The sequence below is a fragment of the Triturus cristatus genome, chromosome 12 (genome assembly GCF_964204655.1).
Source record: "Triturus cristatus chromosome 12, aTriCri1.1, whole genome shotgun sequence".
NCBI classification, from domain to species: Eukaryota; Metazoa; Chordata; class Amphibia; order Caudata; family Salamandridae; genus Triturus; species Triturus cristatus.
The window spans coordinates 835063268-835086308 of NC_140595.1; the positions used below are offsets into that span (position 1 = coordinate 835063268).

At 46.9% G+C, this 23041-nt stretch overlaps 1 protein-coding gene across 4 annotated transcripts in view; it reads left to right on the forward strand.

Annotated features, from left to right (window-relative positions):
• CAMTA2 (calmodulin binding transcription activator 2) overlaps nucleotides 1-23041 on the forward strand; it is a 1245102-nt gene that overhangs the window by 227168 nt on the left and 994893 nt on the right. For all 4 annotated transcript variants that reach the window (XM_085638475.1, XM_085638477.1, XM_085638474.1 and 1 more), the window contains exon 4: nucleotides 13641-13708. In XM_085638475.1, the coding sequence (XP_085494601.1) occupies nucleotides 13641-13708 (68 nt within the window). The remainder of the gene's footprint in view (nucleotides 1-13640; nucleotides 13709-23041) is intronic.

Below are 23041 nucleotides of genomic sequence, written 5' to 3' on the forward strand. Positions count from 1 at the left end.
AACCATGGCCTTCGCTTCAGCAGAACGTCAGGAACGGATTCAACAGCTTGCGAGCTCCATCGCAGCAAAGCAGTCAGTTTCAGTCCGCATATTAAAATCCTTTCTGGGAATGGCGTCCTCATGCATCGCTTTGATCCCTCTCTGCAGACTAAAAAGTCGCATCATCCAAGAGGAGTTAGACAAGCAGTGGCGCCAGGTTTCCGGTTCCTTCAACGATCAGGTCGTGGTGTCACCCCGCATGGCTCAAGCGCTGCATTGGTGGACTTGTCCTGCCAACATCGCAGCAGGAACATCCTTTCTGTCGTCAACCCCAGAACTCGTCCTTACCACGGACGCATCCATGGAGGGTTGGGGCGCACATTTTCAAGATCTATCCGTCAAGGGCCTATGGTCAGCGGCTCAGCGTTGCTGGCACATCAACGGACTGGAACTGATGGCCATTTTCTTGGCGTTGAAATCCTTCCGCCTGCAATTCCAAGGGAAGTCAGTCCTCATTCAGACGGACAACACCACGTGCATGCACTACCTGAACAAACAGGGCGGGACAAGATCTCCACTGCTCTCCCGTCTGGCGCAGAGGATTTGGAGTTGGGCCATACTCCATCAGATGACGTTACAAGCAATTCATCTGCCCGGCATTTCCAATACTCTGGCGGATGCACTCAGTCGGTCAGCATCATCAACCCACAAGTGGGAGTTACATCAACCGACGCTGGAATTCGTCTTCAACCTTTGGGGTCACCCGACAATCGACCTCTTCGCAACCCCGCAGAATGCAAAATGCCAGTCCTACGCAAGCTGGTTTCCCCACGAAGGGTCGTGCGGAAATGCCCTTTCGATCAATTGGTACGGGATATTTGCGTACGCTTTTCCGCCGATTCCGTTGATTCCACGAGTGCTGCGGAAGATGAGACAACAACCGTGCCATGTACTTCTAATAGCTCCACGGTGGCCTCGGCAGGCATGGTTTTCGGAGTTGCTTCTCCTATCCCAACGCGAGCCCATCCTTCTCCACCTGAAGCCGGATCTGCTCACAATGAACGATGGTCGGATATGCCATCCGAATCCCAGATCTCTCAGCTTGTCGGCTTGGAACCTGAGCACCTTGAATTTGCTCATTTGAACATTCCTCCAGCCTGCAGGGAGGTGTTAGCTAAGGCAAGAGCTCCATCCACAGTGAAAACGTATAAGCTCAAATGGAAGCGATTTTGTCATTGGTGTGCTTCTGCCCACATTCATCCTGTGCACGCTCCTCCAGAGCACATTCTGCCGTTCTTCCTACAACTAGCGCAGTCTGGATTATCGCACTCTACCTTAAAGGTCTTTCTAGCGGCAATATCTCGCTTCCGACAAGATGGCTCGTCCTCTCTCTATTCATCCAGAGTCATACAACAATTTTTCAAGGGTCTCTTCCGCATGTTCCCGCCCATTCGGCGTCCTCCACCCACGTGGCGCCTGAACATCGTGCTGGCTCAGCTTATGAAGGCGCCCTTCGAACCTATCCACTCAGCGGATGTCAAATTTTTAACTTGGAAAGTGGCCCTCCTCCTTGCTCTGACCTCTTCCCGCAGAGTCAGTGACATTCACGCTTTTACAATAAAGCCTCCGTTCCTTCAATTCAGATCGGATTGTGTCATCCTCCGCACTAATCCGGTTTTTATACCTAAAGTGCCATCCGATTTCCATCTTAACGAACCAGTGCTCTTAAAGACTTTTTTCCCGCATCCACAAACCCCGGCGGAGCAAAGCTTACACTCTCTGGACTTGAAGAGATGTCTAAAATTCTACATTAGCAGGACTCAATCCTTTCGCAAATCTGACCAGTTGTTTGTGGCCTACGGGCGTGCTTGCAAAGGACAATCTGTCACCAAACCTACTATTGCCCGTTGGGTTTCATCAGCAATCTCTTTTTGCCATCAAAAGGCTGGTAAGCCTCTGTCTTCGGGAGTGAGAGCCCATTCAACGAGGGCTATGTCATCTTCCACTGCCCTGTTCGCTGGTGTGCCCATCCATCAAATATGCCGGGCAGCTACGTGGTCCAGCAGGCACACGTTTACGAAGCACTACTGTCTGGAATCCATTAACGAAGCAGACACGGCTGTGGGACAGGCAGTTCTACGAAATCTGTTTAAATAAGGTGAGCCTCTGCTACTTCCCTCCTCCTGGGGTATTATTATTATTATTGCGCTTTAAATACATTGTTTGTATTACATGCAATATCAATACGGCTTGGTCAGCCGAATACTGTTTACTGCTTACTATTCTATTCAAGCATGTGAATCTATGAAAGACACCCCAAATACTGGAGAAGAACAAATGTTACTTACCTGTAAACTGTGGTTCTCCAGTATTGGTGTCTTTCATAGATTCACATGCGACCCACCCTCCTCCCCTCAGAGGCTCTCTTCTCCTCTTTCGGCTCTATGGTCACTCTCGTGCTCGAAAATCTGAGGGCCTGAGCCTCTGAGGAGAAGGTTCTAGAGGGTGCTAGCGCCTGATTGGCTGGAGTTTGGACTATAAAGTGACAGTGATATGTTAGCAAAGTGATTCTTTTTCTCTATGCTTTCCTATGTCTCAATGCTATCCTATGGTATTTTTAACTTGATATGTTATTTGAACTATATATATATGTTTATTTGGGTATGTATATACTCTTATGTGGTTAGGTATGTGTATATGTATATATACATGATACTTATTGCTTTTTATATATACCGTGGGACTCCCACTTCGACGACGGGGAATATTCAAGCATGTGAATCTATGAAAGACACCAATACTGGAGAACCACAGTTTACAGGTAAGTAACATTTGTTCATATTACATTAACCGCAAAATCAATCCTTTAGATGCTTCTATACAAAATATTTTTTGTTATTTGTTTCATTTACAAAGAACAGGACTGGCTAACATGTCTATTTGTTTGCACCTTGCACCTGTAACTGCACACCTACAAAATAGGCAACATCTGTCACTATTCAGAGCCTTCATGGAAGGTTTAAAAAGGGTAATATCACCAAGGATTCCTCCTGCTCCAGTGTGGAATCTCAACATTGTCCTCACAAGGCTCATAGGTCCACCTTTTGAACCATTACAAAAATGCCCTGCACAGTTTCTCTCATGGAAGGTAGCTTTCCTCATTGCTATCGCATCACTGAGGAGAGTTGGTGAGCTACAGGCATTAACGCTAGAAGAACCTTTCTTTCAGCTACACAAAGACAGGATAGTTCTCCGTACTAACCCCAAATTCCTTCCCAAAGTAGTTTCTGCTTTTCGCTGCCTCCTCCTGACTCCCGGTGCTCTTGGGGAGATACCCGCTGATACTGTGTTCAGAGCGCTAGCAGTCCTGATGCAACGGTTTTGGAGCTGTGGCCCAGCTAATTGTGTCCTGCGATGTCGAGATGGTGGCGGAGGTGGTAGCCCTTGCTGAGGTGGCGATCCGGTCAGTGGTGTGCAGCTTCTCCCTTCTCAGTGCCTCTTCCTGTCATACGCTGGGAAGTCCCTGATGAGGTGCTGGTCGGAGTTCCTGCAGTCACACTGGGTGACTTGAAAACGGAGGTTTATTGGGAGGGGATGCCATTCGCTTCAACTTTTAATGGGGGGTCAGTTTTGGGACAGTGAGATGAGTGGCTTGTGTTCCGCTTTTAAGAACTTCTAGATCTTTAGCTTTTATGAGCTAGGGTTGGCTGAGGTGATTTCTCAGGGGTCCCTCTATGGGTCTTGTTAGCCTCCATTTTATTGGGACATCTGCATTCCACTGGTTCCCTGAACTTCTTTAGGAAGGGATTAAGATGGCAGCTTGGGGGCTTCTGAAATCAACATAGGACTTGTTATGATTGACGTTTTACTGGACATAAAAATAGGACTAAGTCTGTCACGAGGGCCCTCCTACTAGGTTGTCATTGCTGGCAGCCATCTTGGAAGGGGGTCAGCCTCCCACTTCCTTGTATGTGTGTCTGTCCCTTATCTGTTTCAGGGATGCTCCACAAACTCCTAATTGATCTGCTAACTTGCAGCTGATATCTTTATTGCTATCATACAGCCAGGGAGGGGAGTGAGAACCGCGAGACAGCCACAAATGTGTAAATAGTTCTATTAACCGAAGTTTCTCCTCCTGTTGTAGACTTCTGAGCCCACCTGCAATTGTGAAGGCTGATAGCTTCATGGTCCCTCTGGGTCTTGAGTACCTAAAGATACAGTACCCCAAAAATACAAAATAAGTTGGGGACAGTGTAGGCTCATCTGCATATCAACAGGCAATGCAACACTTTTGTTCTTCTTGCTTACCCCTGCCAAAGGTGGATTTTGGTGACCTTGTGGCACTTGGGCATTGGCAGCCTGTGTAGTTGTATCCACACATATCTTTTCAGTCAGCTGGGGCATGTTCTCATCTTCCCAGGAAACTGATCACTTTTCTGGGCAGATACAACAACTGTTCTGTCAGACAAATTATGACTAGTCAAGTTGTTCCCACTACAACCCTGTTTCTGCTCCCCTAGACCAGTTGAATAGCCACAATACAGTAAATGAGGGTATTATGAATTTCACGTAGGTTAGGTATTTCTCCACAGGGGAGTGAGGTGGAAACCTCCCTCTTCCTGTTGCAGGGATTCTGCTCATGCACAGAACTATGCGCAGGAAACCAGGACCTCAGTGAATTGCGGTGTACCAAAAACTCACCTCAGTACCCAGAACCCCTATCCGACTAGCATCAGTGTCTCATTCGTTCTTCGTATCATCTCGAAGCTACCAATGATTAGACAACCCAGAACAAGCGACTTGGAGTACTCTCAGGAATGGTGGGAATTAGAAATACCTGTTCGTTATTATTCTCATATCAGTCCACAACAAGAGTAATCAGAGACACAGTAAAGTTTAAAATGTTTATTTTATAAACTACGTGTCCTAAGATGCAGTACTTTGGCTAACATAAGCAGACAAATGATTAAGAATAAAACCATCAGCATTGTTACAATACCATAGAAAATGAAGGGAGAAATGATGTTACAAATGATAGTGGAATACAACCACCCTCCCTTCACTAGTAAGCTAGTATTAATAGACTAATAGAAGGTCTCTAGGTTTGAATGGGGAACCCCATACCGTAAATATCAGCTTAGGTGAATCACATCACAGGATCAGCTTTGCTCTGTGTCTGGAAAAAGTCTTCTCCAAAGTGTGTATCTCATGCATGCAAACTGCAATATTAAAGGCGCTTGAATTTCAGATATTTACAGATATGTGCGTGTTATGACTAGAGCGCGGGCCGATCAACCTGAATTCAAAAGCATACATTGTTGGCCCTGACTGTTTCTGCACATAATGTTCAGACCGAGGTCGCGGTGCACGTCTAGGGATGTGAACAACAGACAGTTCTCATGTGAAGAAAAGGCAAGCAGCAGTTTTCATATAAAAACATCTATCTGCAGTGTCGTGTGCAAAAGCAGCAAGATGGCGTTTTAACTTCTAAGACGCTTATGCTAACATAGCAATGTGTGTACCTGGCCCTCTGTCTCCACTCCACTCCACTATGTACATAGGAATTGGGTGAGAAATAGGAAATGTGTATGTTCAGGCGGGGATGGCTGAGCTGCACCTCTCCAGCTCAACACAGAGGCAACCACAGTTTTGTGAAGCACCCGCAGGGTTCAAATGGACCACACCATTTATCAGCCCACTAGTGAACCACATATCTTGCATATGCACAGACATCATATATACATGTTTCTCTTTCCCTGATCAAGGCAATCCACCTCTGTTATGGATACTGGAGTGACTTTTTAACAGGAATAGCTGATAGGCAGTTTTCCCACACATATAGAGGTAAAAAGGTGTGTGCCTCTGACCTAAATTTATGCTGTTTCCTCGGTCAGTCACAGCATTGCCTTAGTTGATGATGGGGCTCTAGCTACTCTTTCAGATAGAAAGTACAATTTGATGCCCCCTGATATTGGGACCCAGTTCCATTGGGCATCCATGACTGTCGAGCTCACTGGAAGAAAACACAGGGCAGTATCGCTTCCTAAAGCTTGCGACCGTCTTTCGCTGGAACAAATTGCAGCAGTAGCTCATTCCTCCTTGTCATATCTTCTCCTGTTTCAGCAGCTGGGAAGGTTTTAAAGGATTGCAATTCGATTTCCTCAGACCTTTGGGTGTGTGGATAATGGAGAAGGTTTAGTTCTCAGTTTCTCAACCCCACCTCACCGATCTGTCAGTTAGAGGAAGAAGGGACTCCAAACACATGTTCTCCAGTATTAGGGTGTCTTTCATAGATTCACATGCTTAAATATTCCCCGTCGTCGGAGTGGGAGTCCCACGGTAAATAAAATAGCAATATATATATATATATAATAAAATATATACATAAGTAATCATATAATTAGCGCATGTAGGTGTAAAACACACATAGTGTACCTATAAGAGAAAACTCCATAGGAATACAATGGAGAGAGACAAAAGACCTTTGTAGTCTATCTCTGTCATTATGTAAGTCCGAACTCCAGCCAATCAGGCGTCAGCCCCTCTCTAGAACCTTCTCCTCAGGGCTTCTCACCTCAGATTTTCTACCGCACGTCGTGTGACAGGGAGTCTCCCTGAGCTCTGCTCAGTTTTTGTCAGTGAGGATGTCTTCTAGTAAGAAATCTTTGTTTAGACCATGTTCTTCATGTGGAAAACTGCGTTTGTTCTCTGAGGACCCACACAGTAAGTGTATTTACTGTTTATATCCTGACCATGAGGTGGCAAAATGTAAGTTTTGTAGAACTTTTTCTACGAAAACTCTAAAGGACAGAGAAGGCCGCCTGCTATTATGGCTACAGAGACTGAAGGACAAGGATAACCCTCTCTCTGATGTGGAAAGTCTCTTTTCTGGTCGTTCTCAACCAGCCTCTAAGCGCAGTAGTGTGCAGGAGTTACCATCTCCTTTCCTGAAGAAAAAGAAGCTGGCTTTGCCTCTGACAACTGCCACCTTTGTGGTTTCACCTACTGCTTTGTCGCCTAAGGGACACTGTTCTCAGGCTGCTGAGGCGTCTACTTCCCATTCCTCGGGGAAAAACTTGTCAGCCTCGTCGACGATGCTCCCGACGACGAGATCTGCTGTTTCTACCTCGTCGACGGTGACCCCGACGACGACGTCAGCTGCTTCGTCGTCGACGAGCGTTATGTCGACGTTATCCTCGTCGACGATTACCATCAGTTCTTCAAGGGCGGTGACTTCTGTTGTGCCCATTACTTCGACGTCGACGAAGAAGGTAAAGGTTCCGTCGACGAAGACTGTGTCGTCGACGAAGACGTCGTCGAGCTCGTCGACGCCCATTCCGTCGGCGAAGAAAAAGAAGATCCCGACGACGACACTGTCGACGGTGGTTCCGTCGACGAAAGCCTTGTCTACGAAGACCTCGACGACGGCTCCGTCGGCAGCGGCTCCGTCGACGGTGGCTCCGTCGACGATGGCCCCGTCGACGGCGAATCCGACGACGGCAATTTTGTTGCCACAGACGTCGTCGACGATAATTCCGTCGACCATCATTCCTTCGACGACGGCTCCGTCGACGAATACATCCCCACAGACATTCGTAAGGGTACGAATACGCGGTGTGGCGGCTACCCAGAAAACAAGAAGGGAAGGAGTTATTAAGTGCCAGGATGTCAGTAGTGAGGATGAGGATCCGGTATATATACACCAGGCCCCTCCGAAGCATAAAACGGCGACTCTTCCTCTGTCGCTCATTACTAATCTCCAACGCATGTTGGACGACTACAACCAACGGTTCCCTCTATCCCCTCAACGTTCAGAGGTTCCGTCAACCCCGGTGATTCCAGCAATTATTCCACCGGTACCTATTGTAAATCCTGCTCCTCAGATGCCGCCTGTACCTCCACGACAGGTTCCGGAAAGGTTGTTGCCTCATTATGAGCCTGTAGAGGAAGGCCCTCAGGACCCAGCAGAGGGTGAAATCCCAGATGATGATGGGGATGTAGATGACAATGATGATGATATGGCGGAGTGGGACAATTACCAGGCACAAACACCATCCCTCTCACAGATAGTAACAGGGGATTCACCTCCAGTGGACATAGCCAATTTTCACCAACTGATGGAAAGGGCATCACACCGTTTTAAGTTAACAACGGAGCGCAGGGAGGAAGATTGCTTCCTTTATGATTTCAAGAATCAACCCTACAAACAGACTCATGCTATTCCCATAGTTGAGTTTATTTGGGAAGAAGGCAAGAAATTAATGCAGACACCGAATACCTTGCCAGCTCAGGTGCCTCGATTAGAAAAGAAATATAAGGCACCAATAGGAACCCCAGCATGCCTCACGGGTCAGGCTAAACCTGAGTCGGTCGTTATGCAGGCAGCGCAACGTAAGGCGAAAAATCCGGCATCTTCTATCACCTCGCCTCCGGATCGTGACGGACGTCGGATGGATGCCATAGGGCGTAAATTCTCTTCTATGGCCTCTACGGTGGTTAGAGCAGCTAATGCCTTGGCCATCCTGGGACGATATGACAGACAAGTTTGGGCTGATATCTCGGATGTGGTTCAGGAGTTACCAGAGCCATCTAAAGTGGAGGCAATGAAGTTGCTCCAAGAGGGAGAAGCGGCATCGGCGGAAATAATCGATTGTGCAGTAGACATCGCCTGCATGGGTTTCCGTCAGCTTGCCGGAGCGGCTGTTCTGCGTAGGCAAGGATGGTTAAAATCTACATCCTTTCGTCAGGAGGTTCAGTCTATGATCCTAAACATGGCATATGACGGCGAGTCTTTATTTGGGAGCCACGTGGATGAAGCTCTACAGTCCATAAAGAAAGACACTGAAACAGCTAGATCACTAGGAAACCTTCAATTTCAGCGGAGTAATTTTCGTGGTGCACGCGGACGTGGCACCTCCTCAAGTTTTCGAAGAGACAATAAGCAATACAAACCTTACAATCAAGGGTCCAACCGTTACTCTTATGGACAGCAACAGCAAACATCACGGCAGCAAACCTCCAAGTCATATAGAGGAAAATCCTCATACAGAGGATCCGCATCAAAGAGACAGTGACTCTTACCGGACAGACAAGGTTGGAGGTCGAATCTCTCTGTTCTTTTCCCAATGGTCCTCCATCTCAAAGGACCGTTGGGTTTTGGACATTGTGAAGAAGGGACACGCCTTAGAATTCACCAAATTCCCTCCTCCCACTCCACCCTCCGGACCGCCACCAGCTCACATGAAAGAACTGTTGCATCAAGTCCGACTTTTAAGGCAAAAAGGAGCTATAGAACTGGTACCAGTGTCTCAGAAGGGAAAAGGTTTTTATTCCCGGTTCTTTTTGATCACAAAGAAAAACGGAGAGTGGAGGCCCATCCTCGATCTAAGAGCACTAAACAAATATATAAAGAGCCAATCCTTCCGTATGATGACGCTGGTAGACATCTTGCGCTTACTCTTGCAGGAAGATTTTCTGGCGACTATAGATCTCCAGGATGCCTATTTTCATATCCCTATTTTACAGCGGCATCGAAAGTTCCTGCGTTTTCGAGTGGGTCAACACGATTACCAATTCAAAGTGTTACCATTTGGCCTGCGCTCGGCCCCTCGAGTGTTCACGAAGGTACTGGCTCCAGTAATAGCGTATTTGCGCCTCCAGGGAGTGCAAATATTTCCATACCTGGACGATTTTCTCCTGAAATCTCAGTCAAGCACTCACCTGCGACAACACACTCTTCTGTGCCAGAACGTGTTTCGCTCTTTAGGCCTGTCCGTAAATGTGGAAAAATCCCAACTTCATCCGTACCAACAAAGAGATTTCCTGGGCGCAACTCTGGAGACTGTGTCAGCGAAGGCATTCCTCTCCCAGGAGCGTCTAAAAAAGATGCTGCGACTGGTGGCCCTGATCAGATCAAGAGAGTCAGTTTCTGTGAGACTATTAAAAATCATTTCTGGGGATGGCGTCATCATCCATTGCCTTGATCCCTCATTGCCGGCTGAGGACACGTCCTATCCAGGAAGCTCTGGATGCTCAGTGGCGTCAGGTAACGGGATCTTTCCACGACATGATATGTGTCACAGATCAGATAAAGTCAGCACTCGCATGGTGGGCAATTCCAGCCAACTTGACGGAAGGCATGTCCTTTCTGTCGCTGCCACCGGACAGAACACTCATAACAGACGCCTCATTGGAAGGATGGGGCGCTCATTTGGAGGATCTCTCTGTGAAGGGAAGATGGTCCACACATCAAAGATCTTGGCACATCAACAAGTTGGAGCTCATGGCGATTTTTCTGGCTCTAAAATCGTTTCTGCCTTTGCTCCAAGGAGAGTCAGTGCTAATACAGACAGACAACACAACCTGTATGCACTATGTCAACAAACAGGGCGGAACAAAATCCCCAAGTCTCTCCAGGCTAGCTCAAAGAATTTGGGACTGGTCTCTCAGTCATCAGATCTTGCTTACGGCAGTCCACCTGCCAGGAGTATCCAATGTCCTAGCGGATTCCCTGAGCAGGTCCTCCTCGTCGACCCACGAGTGGGAGTTACACCAACCCACTCTAGAGAGGATATTCCAACTATGGGGCCGTCCGCAACTCGATCTCTTTGCCACGCCGGAGAACCGGAAATGCCGAAATTACGCAAGCTCTCATCCCCACAAGCAATCACAAGGGAATGCCCTTTTGATAAACTGGTGCAATCTATTTGCGTACGCCTTTCCTCCAATACCCCTCATACCTCGGGTTCTTTGGAAGATGAGGAGACAACCTTGCCACCTGATCCTAATAGCCCCGCGCTGGCCACGGCAAGCGTGGTTCTCAGAACTGCTCCTCCTGTCCCAATGCCAACCAATCCTCCTGCAACATCGGACGGATCTGCTTACAATGAGCGAAGGGAGAATTTGTCATCCAAATCCCTCCTCACTGAGCTTATCAGCATGGAACCTGAACACCATGAGTTCGCCCACCTAGACATCCCCCAGGATTGTAGGGATATTTTGGCCCAGGCAAGAGCACCTTCTACAATCAGGACGTACAAGTTTAAATGGAAACGATTCTGCCATTGGTGTGCTGCTAACGGAGTTCATCCGATACATTCCACGGCAGAGCAATTGCTACCATTCTTCTTGCACCTAGCCAGTTCTGGACTGTCGCATGCAACCCTAAGGGTTTTTCTAGCAGCCATTTCACGTTTCCGGCAAGATGGATCAAGTTCCCTGTGTTCCTCAAGAATAATCCGCCAATTCTTTAAGGGCCTATTCCGGAAATTTCCGCCAGTTCGGCGTCCTCCTCCGTTGTGGCACCTCAACGTTGTGTTGGCACAATTGATGAGACCTCCGTTTGAGCCCATTCACAAGGCCGACTTAAAATATCTCACTTGGAAAGTAGCTCTACTTCTGGCACTAACGTCTTCTCGTCGTGTCAGTGACATCCATGCTTTTACCATCAAACCTCCGTTCCTGCAGTTCAAACCGGATGCTGCAGTGTTACGCACCAATCCATCATTTCTACCCAAGGTGCCTACTGACTTTCACATTAATGAGCCAGTAATATTAAAGACCTTTTTTGCCAATCCTCAGACACCTGCAGAACAAAGATTACATTCTTTGGACGTCAAGCGGTGTCTTAAGTTCTACATCAGTAAGACAGCTTCTTTCAGGAAATCCGATCAACTTTTTATAGCATATGGACGCTGTCATAAAGGACGTCAGGTTACTAAACCAACGATTGCACGCTGGATCTCGGCAGCTATTGTCTTTTGTCACCAAAGGGCAAATAAGCCTCTGCAGTCTCCAGTGAGGGCACACTCCACTAGGGCAGTATCATCATCTACTGCCTTATTTGCTGGAGTATCTCTGCAACACATCTGCAGAGCAGCTACGTGGTCGACCAGACACACGTTTACTAAGCACTACTGCTTGGCAACTTTAAGCGAGGAGGATGCTGCAGTGGGACAGGCAGTGCTGCGCAATCTTTTTAAGTAAGGTGAGCCTCTTCCTCCCGCCTCCATATTGTTTCCATATATGTATTTTATGCATTTACAATGTTACAGTTGTTCAATACTGTTTTTATGCATAAAAAGATTGATAATCTATATATGTTGAATCTATTTTGGCATGGAAACAATGGTGATTGTTACTGCTAGCTATTCTATATTCAAGCATGTGAATCTATGAAAGACACCCTAATACTGGAGAAGAACAATTGTTACTTACCTGTAAACAGGTGGTTCTCCAGTATTGGTGTCTTTCATAGATTCACATGCGACCCTCCCTCCTCCCTTCAGAGGCTCTCTTCTCCTCATGCACTTTACAGTCACTCTTGTGCTACGAAAATCTGAGGTGAGAAGCCCTGAGGAGAAGGTTCTAGAGAGGGACTGACGCCTGATTGGCTGGAGTTCGGACTTGCATAATGACAGAGATAGACTACAAAGGTCTTTTGTCTCTCTCCATTGTATTCCTATGGAGTTTTCTCTTATAGGTACACTATGTGTGTTTTACACCTACATGCGCTAATTATATGATTACTTATGTATATATTTTATTATATATATATTGCTATTTTATTTACCGTGGGACTCCCACTCCGACGACGGGGAATATTCAAGCATGTGAATCTATGAAAGACACCAATACTGGAGAACCACCTGTTTACAGGTAAGTAACAATTGTTCTTCTCTTCCAGCTGATTTTGCTGCAACATGGGGCAGTAGAGGGGATTTTGGAGAGAGTTTTTAGGTTTACTTTTTTCTGATTGTTGAAAAACAAAGTCTAGTACAGAGTTTCTTTTGTTCCAGTGTTTTGGTTACTAATTAAAACTGTTGCCCCCCAATTGGATAATTGTGTTTCTCACTTTGAGCACTTGAGGCTCGGGTGGTTGAGGGCAAGCAGACAAGGCCCACTTTGGGAGGTGGTAGGGGTTAAAAACTCTTACAGTGCGAATAAATACACAGTAACTTCAGTGTCTAGCCTGTTGGGCTTTTGATTTCAAAGGAGAAAATACTTTTTTATAGGTAAGTATATGAAAGATTTTAGGCATCTGTAAGAAAGCCGGAATATAAAGACATCCTCTGAGGCTGTGTAAAGACCCTGAAAATGATGAACCCTTTTAAAATGTAACTTTGCTGTTCTCATTGGAACCGGATGTCTTCAACCTGAAAGAGGCTTAGATTCTTATCTCAGTAGAAGACATTTCCATGGTCTGGTGTGCAAAAAGGTTCATATTTATTCAAAACGCTCTCTTTTGGTCTAGAAATAACCATAACGTTTGTGTTAAGTATGTTGTTAGTGTCTGCACATCTCCAAAGGCAACAGAGCCAGCTATTCTTATGTGTGAATGAATGTGGGCATCGGAGTCCTAAATAAAGCTTTCAGGGATCTGCTGTCAATGCTGAATGTATCTGGCTGTCTGGGTGTAGCTGGATAAAAGACAGATCGTAATTGACTTCTCTTAGTAGAACTGCATTTTTAGATGTTGCCTGCTTTGCAGATAGATGCACCATTGTAGATAGACTGTATGGGGCTTATTGTCTTTCTACTTTCCCATTGTATGAATCTATCATACCCAGAGAGAGGTTGGGTAGATGGCCTCCGATTTGCAAAATGAGCCCCTGATGTTCGTGAAATGGGTTCTAAATGTGTTTTTTTTTCTCTTTTTCTAGGAGATTGCTTCATATTTAATCACTTTTGAGAAGCATGAAGAATGGCTATCTTGCTCTCCCAAAACTAGGTAAGAGAGAAGTATTCCTGACAAAGATTCACTTCCCATGTCACTGGGCATAACATACTTGGTTCACTAGGTACTCAGGGGGGGTTGCCAAGGAGCAGCCCGCTGCCCATTGCTCTCATGTATGCAGAAGGCTTAGAAATGCAAGTTTCTTGACTGATTGCATAAATTGAATGCTGTGCAATAAGCTTGCAAACTGCTGTCATCATCAAATCAAACCACAGTTCTTGGAGTTAAAACATGACCGACGTTCGCCTGACAGCCAAACAGAGGGCCAAATGCTGTGTGTTCTCCACCTTGATGGGAACCTCTGTTCTAATGGATACTTATAACCGCAGAATTCTCACCATTAGAGTATCCCCCAGGCGCCAGACTGGATCCGGGAATTTTATCATTGCAGTGCTTCTGCACGCTGGTATTTGGCACTGTGCAGCTCCACATAGGTTTTGTACCACTCTGGAAGTGATGGAGGGGAGCTGCATATAAGCGCCACCATTGCACTCTAATGATAGTTCCTTTCTTTCTGCGACTTCGAACGGTATCTGAATCTCCACTCGCAATTTCATCTTTTAAATCACACATTGTAATCCAGTGTGCTTTGGCACTCTTCCTCGTTTTTGGGTGTTCTTTTGGGCCCCAAAGATTTGCAGAGGCTCACAGTCAAATTACCGCCAGTGGATCTGTACTCTGCCTCTTCTGAACCCCTTGGACCCGTCATGGGTTCAGCACCGATTCTGGTGCAGACTTCCACTTCAGTTTCAAGACCTGCATTGTACCTTCTTCATCAAGGCCGGAAGAGCGTCTGATACTGATTCCGATGTCTGACCCCAAATCGGCATTGGCTCGACCCCAACCAGGGTCACTCCTTGAATCCGCTACAGCGTGCTCAGTTCCCATAAATCAGATCCTATGCTTTCACTATCGCAGAGGCACCCTAAGAGGCTTCACTGTCTTTTTGACTCCGACTAGAGCTTGCCACCACTCAGAGATGGCGATTGTGGGGGATGGAGATGATTATGATGATGACAGTCTTTACTTAGACTTTGAGGAGGGCAGTGGGCTTCATAATTCCCTTAATACAGGGTTGAATTTGCCACTTGAAGCTCCCAACGAAAGAGTGCTTCCTTTGCTGTGGTAATTCGATACGCAGCTGAGATCTACAACTGCCTTCATTTGAAGTCAAGACAAACGTCTTTACTGAAGTTTTGCAACCTGGGCCAGCGTCGTCTGAGCTCTTGTTTCCGTTTAATGAAGCCTTTACTGATGTTAATGGGCACTTGATCTAAGCCCTGTTCATTCCTGCTGCTGAATAGACAGGTGGGCAGACACCATACCCTGACTCCTATTGACCCTGATTTCCTTACCCAGCATCCTGCTCCAGAGTGCCTGGTGGTCCAGGCTTTCATCAGCAAGGTGAATACCAATCTATTCCCTGCTGTATTCGAAGCATATGAGCTGCAGATCACACACTTAGCATAGATTGGTGTTGGGCCCGATGTTTGCACTTGTTTTTGTTCTGGAAAGTCTTTGGAAGACGTGATAGGTGACTCCTCTTTTTGGTGATAGTGCGCATGGGCATCAGCTCCACCCTTAGATAGTTTTTTTCCGCCATCGGGCTCTGATGTGTTTCTCACGCTCCAGTTTGGAACCGTTACCGATTCCATTTCGACGCGCAATCCTTCACCCTTTCGACGGTATTGTCTCGATCGCGAACCCTACTCGTCGTGCCTCTCTCCAAGTCGAAGTCTTTGATTCCGGTCGTCGACGAAGGCCTTCGGGCCTATTCTGGGCCTTAGCATCTGGCTCATGGAAAAGACGCCATTCAAGAAGTGTCCTCGATGTGGGTCGAAGTTTCCCCAAACCGATTTGCATGAGGTGTGTAACCTCTGCTTGTCACCGGAGCACGAGGCCAGAAATTGTCCAGCTTGTGCATCTTTCCGCTCCAAGAAGACCATTCGGGATCGGCGAGCTTGGAGGACCATGGCTCGCTCGTCGACAGCAATCCCCAACAACATCTTCCAAGAGGGCGTCGAGGTACCGGAGCGGGAGCGGATCGAAGAAGGCCTTGACAGCGCATCCGAAGCCGATGACTCCGACGTCGAAGAAATCACTCCGGTGCAGAGGGGTCATAAGTAAAGGCGTCGACCCCGACCCCCTCCATGCAAAAAAGGCTTCGGTCACACGTTCACCTTCGGGCCCAGGTGCACACCGACACACCGCTTCCCAAAGAAGCCTACCAAGCCTTCAGATTGAGTTTCGGCACCGAAAAAGAAACCGCCCTCCTCCTCGTCGACGGCTGCTTCCACCTCAAAGCCTTCTACACTGAAAACAACGAGCACCGACTCGCCGGCACCGAAAAAACACTCGGAGCTGGTCAAGAAGCCACTCCCCAAGAGTTCGGACTCACACTCTTCGGAGCCGGAAAAATCATTGGGACCGAAAAAGCATACATAGACTGCAAAACAACATGGGTCCAAACCCAAAGACACTCCGGAGCCGGGGCCGAAAAAGCCCTCAAAAACCGAAACACTCGGCGCCAAAAAACCAACCTTCATCAGAAGAGCTTTTTCGACCAGACCCTGCACAAAAAACTCTGGTTAAAGGCCCTAAAACTGGTCAATTAACACCAAGTTCCAGGAAAAGACCACTGGACAAGCCTACACCTGCTCCACCACCTAAGAAGAGGGACATTGTTACATCCCCTCTTAGAGTCCCTTCTCCACCTCCCCCTCCCCCTCGTTCTTCTACACCATCTCCTACACCAGTAGACGATGATGACACCTCTGATGACTCAGGGGGGGTGGGTGCGGACGATCTGCCACTAGGGGGATCCCAATCTACCTGCTTCCCCTGACCCCTGGGATGACTATAATACACCTGATGTCCCTACTCTCCCGCAAGATGACATCTACCCCTCTAGGCCTTCTCCACCAGAGGACACCATGGACTTTAATCAGCTCGTACACGAAGCTGCCTAGTACTACGGGGTCGACCAGCACACAGACCCCGTGGAGGAGGATTTCTTGTTGGACACTTTCGACAACACCCAAAGGTCCACATCTACCCATGCTCAAAGGAGTTATTAATCATGCTCCAGATGTATTTAAAGATCCTGTTAGGGCTCGAGTCATCAGCCCTTGCATAGAGAAAAAATACAAAGCTGCCCCTACAGACCCAGATTACATTAAGAGCCCTGTTCCATTAGACTCCATGGTGGTATCCAATGCCAGAAAGAGGGCTAACTCTCAAACATCAGGTGACACAGCTCCACCCGACAAAGAGCCTAATCTCTTGGACGCCTCCGGCAAGAGAACAGCCTCACAAGCAGCTAACATATGGCACATCGCCAACACTCAGGCCCTGCTAGTCAGATATGATTAGTTAGAGTCCCTATTGCAACACCTCCCGGACAAATACAAAAACAAAGCCAACGACCTCATACAGGAGGGTAAACTAATTACCAATACCTCCATCCGGTGCGCTCTCGATGTGGCAGATACCACCTCCAGAGCTGTAAATACAAGTGTCCTTTTGCGTAGGCACGCTTGGCTACGCATTTCAGGCTTTAAGCCTGAGGTACAAAGTTCAATCCTGAATCAACCATTCGACCAAGAGCACCTCTTTGGCCCTAATGTAGACTCCTCCCTGGAGAAAATGAAAAAGGACACGGACACAGCCAAGTCAATGGGAGCCTTGCAATCGCAAGCTCCCAGACGTTCTTTTTGTCACTCCTCCTACAAAGGCAACTCCAGAGGCTACTCCTCAGACAACCCCTCCACCTCTTACAAGGCTCCCACCCAGTCCACCTTCACCAGAGGTTTCCAGAGAGGAGGTTTCAGAGGCAACAATAACAAGGGCTAACAACACCCGCTCTGCCTCCACCCCTACCCAATGACTTCCCTCCGCTTCCCCCGGACCATTCCACTCTTGTCGGGGAAGACTACAACAGTTCCTTCCTGTCTGGACCAACATCACCACAGACAGGTGGGTGCGACAGATAGTTCAATCAGGTTATTATCTCGAACTTACCTCTACCCCCCCAAATATACCACCCAAACAGCGTCCAATGTCAAAAGAACATCTATCACTGCTAAAGCAGGAGGTAATCTCCTCCTACAAAAAAATGCAATAAAACTGGTTTAGACCTCAGACCCCTAAACTTATACATACATTCAGAGCATTTCCACATGGTCACACTTCAGCAGGTCCTTCCTCTTCTTTCACAAGGCGACTTCCTTGCTACCATAGATCTCAAGGACGCCTACTTCCACATTCCCATTCACGCAGCTCACAGGAAGTATCTCAGGTTTATAGTGGACGGGCAGCACTATCAATTCAAAGTGCACCTATTCGGAGTCACAACAGCACCAAGGGTATTCTCCAAGTGCCTAGCGGTAGTAGCAGCCCACTTAAGAAGACAGCACATTCACGTCTTCCCATATCTTGACGACTGGCTCATAAAAGCCAACTCATACAACCAGTGTGTACACCACACTCACGCGACTATCCAACTACTCCACGACTTGGGGTTCACAGTAAACCACACCAAGTCTCATCTGCAACCATCCCACATGCAACAATACCTCGGTGCCACCATAGACACCTAAAAAGCGCTAGGCTATCCCACTCCAGCCAGGATAGCAAGCATACAGGCTCTCCTCCCCAAATTTCAACCTCAACACTCCCTTCCAGCTCAAGTGTTCATGCAACTCATAGGGATTATGGCCTCTTGCATATTTATAGTGCCTCACGCAAGACTCCAGATGCGTCCGCTACAAGAGTGCTTAGCACGCCAATGGAATCAGGCTCAAGGTCAGCTAACAGATCTGGTGTTAGTAGACGGTCGCACTCATCGCTCTCTGCAGTGGTGGAACACCAAAAACCTTTCCAAAGGGCAACCGTTCCTAGAGCCAGTTCTGCAAATTGTCATGACAGTGGACACAACGCTCTCCGGCTGGGGAGCTCACCTATTACATCACACCATGCAGGGCAGATGGACACCTCAACATTGGTTACTCCACATCAACCACCTGGAGTTACTAGCCATATTCTTAGCCTTATAAGCATTACAAAAGCAAATATCAGGCAAAGCTGTCTTAGTACGCACAGACAACATGACAGCCATGTACTACATACAGAAACAAGGCGGGACACACACTCTGCAGCTCTCTCAGCTAGCACAGAGCATATGGAGATGGGCTATACCTCAGAATATTTTTCTCCTAGCCCAACATGTCCCGGGAGTTCAAAACATCATAGCCGATCTGTTAAGTCGTCAAACACAACAGATCCACGAGCGGGAACTTCATCCACAAGTTCTTCAGCCATTCTTTCAAATGTGGGGGCAACCACAGATAGACCTCTTCGCCACCCATGAAAACGCCAAATGCCCAAGCTTCGCCGCCAGATATCCACACCCATTGTCCAAAGGCAATGCGATATGGATGAATTGGTCAGGCAGATTTGCGTACGCTTTTCCGCCTCTCCCACTCATTCCACTGGTGGTGCGCAAACTACAGCAACGCTTGCTGACTCTCATTCTAGTTGTTCCAACTTGGGTCATACAACCGTGGCACACCACATTACTGGAACTGTCCGTAGCTCCACACCAAAAATTACACCTCTCACCACACCTCTTAACCCAGAACCATGGAGAGATCAGACACCCAGACCCAGCTCAGCTCAACCTTGCGATATGGCTCCTGAAGTCTTAGAGTTTGGTTACCTGGATCTTCCCCCTGACTGCATGAACATCAATAGAGAAGCTAGACGTCCCACCACTAGAGCCTGCTATGCAGCCAAGTGGAAACGATTTGTGATATATTGTCATAACAACACCATCAATCCCCTAGACGTGTCTATCCAAAACATCAATGGGTACCTTCTACACCTCCAAAGGTGAAACTTAGCCTATACGTCTATTAGACTGCACCTTGCTGCCATAGCAGCATACCTACAAAATAGACAACACTTATCACTTTTCAGGGTACCTGCCATCAAAGCTTTTATGGAAGGCCTTAAAAGGATAATTCCTCCCAGAGTTCCACCCTCACATGTGTGGAATTTAAACATAGTTCTCACAAGACTAATGGGCCCTCCTTTTGAACCTCTACATAAATGTGAGCTACAATTCTTAACATGGAAAGCAGCTTTCCTAGTAGCCATTACTTCTCTTAGGAGAGTTAGTGAGCTACAAGCACGAACTATCCAGGAACCCTTTTTGCAAATCCATCATAATAAGGTTGTTCTGCGAACTAATCCTAAATTCCTTCCAAAAGACATTTCTCCCTTCCACCTCAATCAGTCTGTGGAGTTGCCCGTATTTTTCTCCCAACCACAGACAGTCGCAGAAAGAGCTCTTCATACTTTAGATGTTAAAAGAGCATTGCTTTATTACATAGAGAGAACACAACCTTTTCGTAAGACCAAACAACTTTTTGTGTCTTTCTCACCACCATACAAAGGCAACCCCAAATAAAAGTCTAGGATAGCTAGATGGATCGTTAAATGCATACAAATTTGCTACCACAAAGCAAAACGTACTTTATCTGTTCCTCCGAAAGCCCACTCTACACGAAAGATAGGGGCTTCTATGGCATTTTTTTTTTTTATAACTCTGTTTATTTAACTTAGATAAACAGTGGTCATGCAGTACAGATCTGTAGCTCGTATATTACAATTGTATCCTTTCGTCACACGTATCAGTACATAACTTTCATCATGACTGGAATATTTACGGTACATGCAGTGCATTTTACACTCTACAGTGGTCCTCTGGGGATGAGACAATTGGCGGTTCACACAATCCCCCCCCTGTACACATTCCACTTAGTCCAAATTGCCAACCATTTTTGGGGACATCCCCTTCTATGGCATTTTTAGGGAACATTCCCTTAGATGACATCTGCAGAGCAGCAACATGGTCTACACCGCACACATTCACAAAACACTATTGTGTAGATGTGCAAACAAAACAACAAGCTAGTGTGGGCCAGGCTGTTCTCAAAACACTATTTCAAACTACTGCAGCAGATACTGGTGGTCGCCACTAAGGATGGGTACTGCTATACAATCTATGCTAAGTGCGTGATCTGCAGCTCATATGCCTTGAACGGCAAATGCTACTTACCAGTATGCATCTGTTCTTGGCATGTAGAGCTGCAGATCCACACACGCACACCTGCCTCCCCGGCTACCTTTATCTGTTCCAGTACCATCATATTTAGATACAGCATACATGGGCATATTTCCTGTTTCTTGCAAAGCTCCATCATTTCCCTGCTGGCGAAAAACAATCTGAGGATGGAGCAAAAGCCCATGCGCACTATGATCCAAAGGAGGAGTCACATACCTAGTGACTTCCAAAGACTTTCCAGGACAAAAACAAGTGCAAACATCCGGGCCCAACACCAGATGGCGATCTATGCGAAGTGTGTGGATCTGCAGCTCTACATGCCAAGAACAGATGCATACTGGTAAGTAGCATTTGCCTTCTCACTTTGAGCGCTTGAGACTCGGGGTGGCGAGGTCAAACAGGCAAGGCTCACTTTGGGAACGGGTAGTTGTTAGAAACTCTTACAGGGTGACAGAGAAAATAATACACAAACACGTCAGTGTCTAGCCTGTTGGGGGTTTATTTCCAAGATGAAAATACTTTTTTACAGGTAAGTATATGAAAGAGTTAACGTTAGCATCCGTATGAAAGCCAGAATATAAAGACAGGATGCTAGCCGCTGGACTTTCTACAAAATTGACCCTCTGACCAGTGTTATACTGTGGTGCTGTTTGGGTCAACTGCAGGCTCTTGGTAATGTCTCGCAAGAAACAAAAATAAGGAACAATAATCCTACCCCACTCCTAGGACCCCATTCCAGTGAAACCACTGGTGCAGTTTTGAGAATTTGTCACTGATGACTAGGCTCAGTCACCGATAGCAGGTTAGGACTCAGTGTGAGCCAGGAACCAACTCTCCAGTGGTTCCTAAAATTTGAGGAGTGTGCCTCTTGCAAAATAACTCCCTGATAGAAATATTCCAGTGGGGAGTGTGGTTGGGGCACCCCTGAAATTAGTTGCTTCATCATTTTACAATGAAAAATGGACTTAAAAATAAATACATCTCTGCATCTTTACAAATCAATGTTTACTTCTCTTTATGGACTAAAAAGGTGATTCAAATGGTTCCGGAATCAGGATAACCTCAGTGTGCAGGATGAAGTCTGCTGCCAGCATATGAAGTCAGATTTATTGTATACGGGCATGCCCGTGCTCTTTCTTTTCTCAGGTCACAGCAGCAAGGCTTCCTGAATATTCATAGACTTAGGCTCAGTTTTATGTTTAAATCTGTTTATTAGTATTATCATTATTGGAAAGCAATACACTATCTTGACCCGTAAATCCCATGTGCTTTACATTCAGCATCCAGTCATAAATGTTCATGCTTGTGATACATTCATAATACAGTGTTCTAATAAGGATTGCCATCGCAAGGTATGGCTCAACGTTGCATCTTAATTCTATCCCCTATGCAAGAAACCGATAACTTGAACCTTGTTCGGGTTGCAGATAGCTTATATCTCTACTCATACGTGGTCGTGCCCCAGCCCATACAAAATGATTAATGTCCTGTTGTAACGAGGTGATCACCCCTTCCGGCAGGGGCGCCGGTAGAGTCTAGAACAAGTACAGCGCCTTAGGTAAGAGGGTCATTTTAACCTCCGCTACTCTCCCTAGTAGTGACAAAGGATGTTTACCCCAGCTACTAAAGTCCTTTTTAATACGTCGTGCCAGTCTGTCGTAATTTATTCTGACTGTCTGAATAGTCGCCGTAAATTCCAGTCCCAGTTATGGAACAGATTCAAACACCCATATACCCGAGAGCCGGCCCCCCGCAGTCCACTGTGTATGACTCGTTGGGTTTAGGTTAAGAATCAGCGATTTGCGCACGTTGACCCAAAAGCCCGAAACCTGGCCAAAGGCTTCTAGTGCCTCTAGAAAGGCGGGCAGTGAACTCTTTGGTTCAGTCAGTGCCGCAATAATATCGTCCGCTTATAGACTAAAAGGGTGTGGTTCCCCTCCGAACGGGATCCCCTTAATGTTGTGGTTGTCTCGAATTTTCTGTGCTAAGGGTTCGATGTAAAGATCGAATAAAAAAGGTGACAGCAGACAACCCTGCCTGGTACCCCTTTGAATAACAAAGGGGCGCGAGGAGACGGCGTTGACCCTAATTGAGGCTGTAGGCGCTCCATAGCAACATCCCACCCATTCCTGAAACCAATCGCCCAGCCCAAAATGTGCCATAGTCTGTTCCAGAAATCTCCAATCCACCAGTCAAATGCC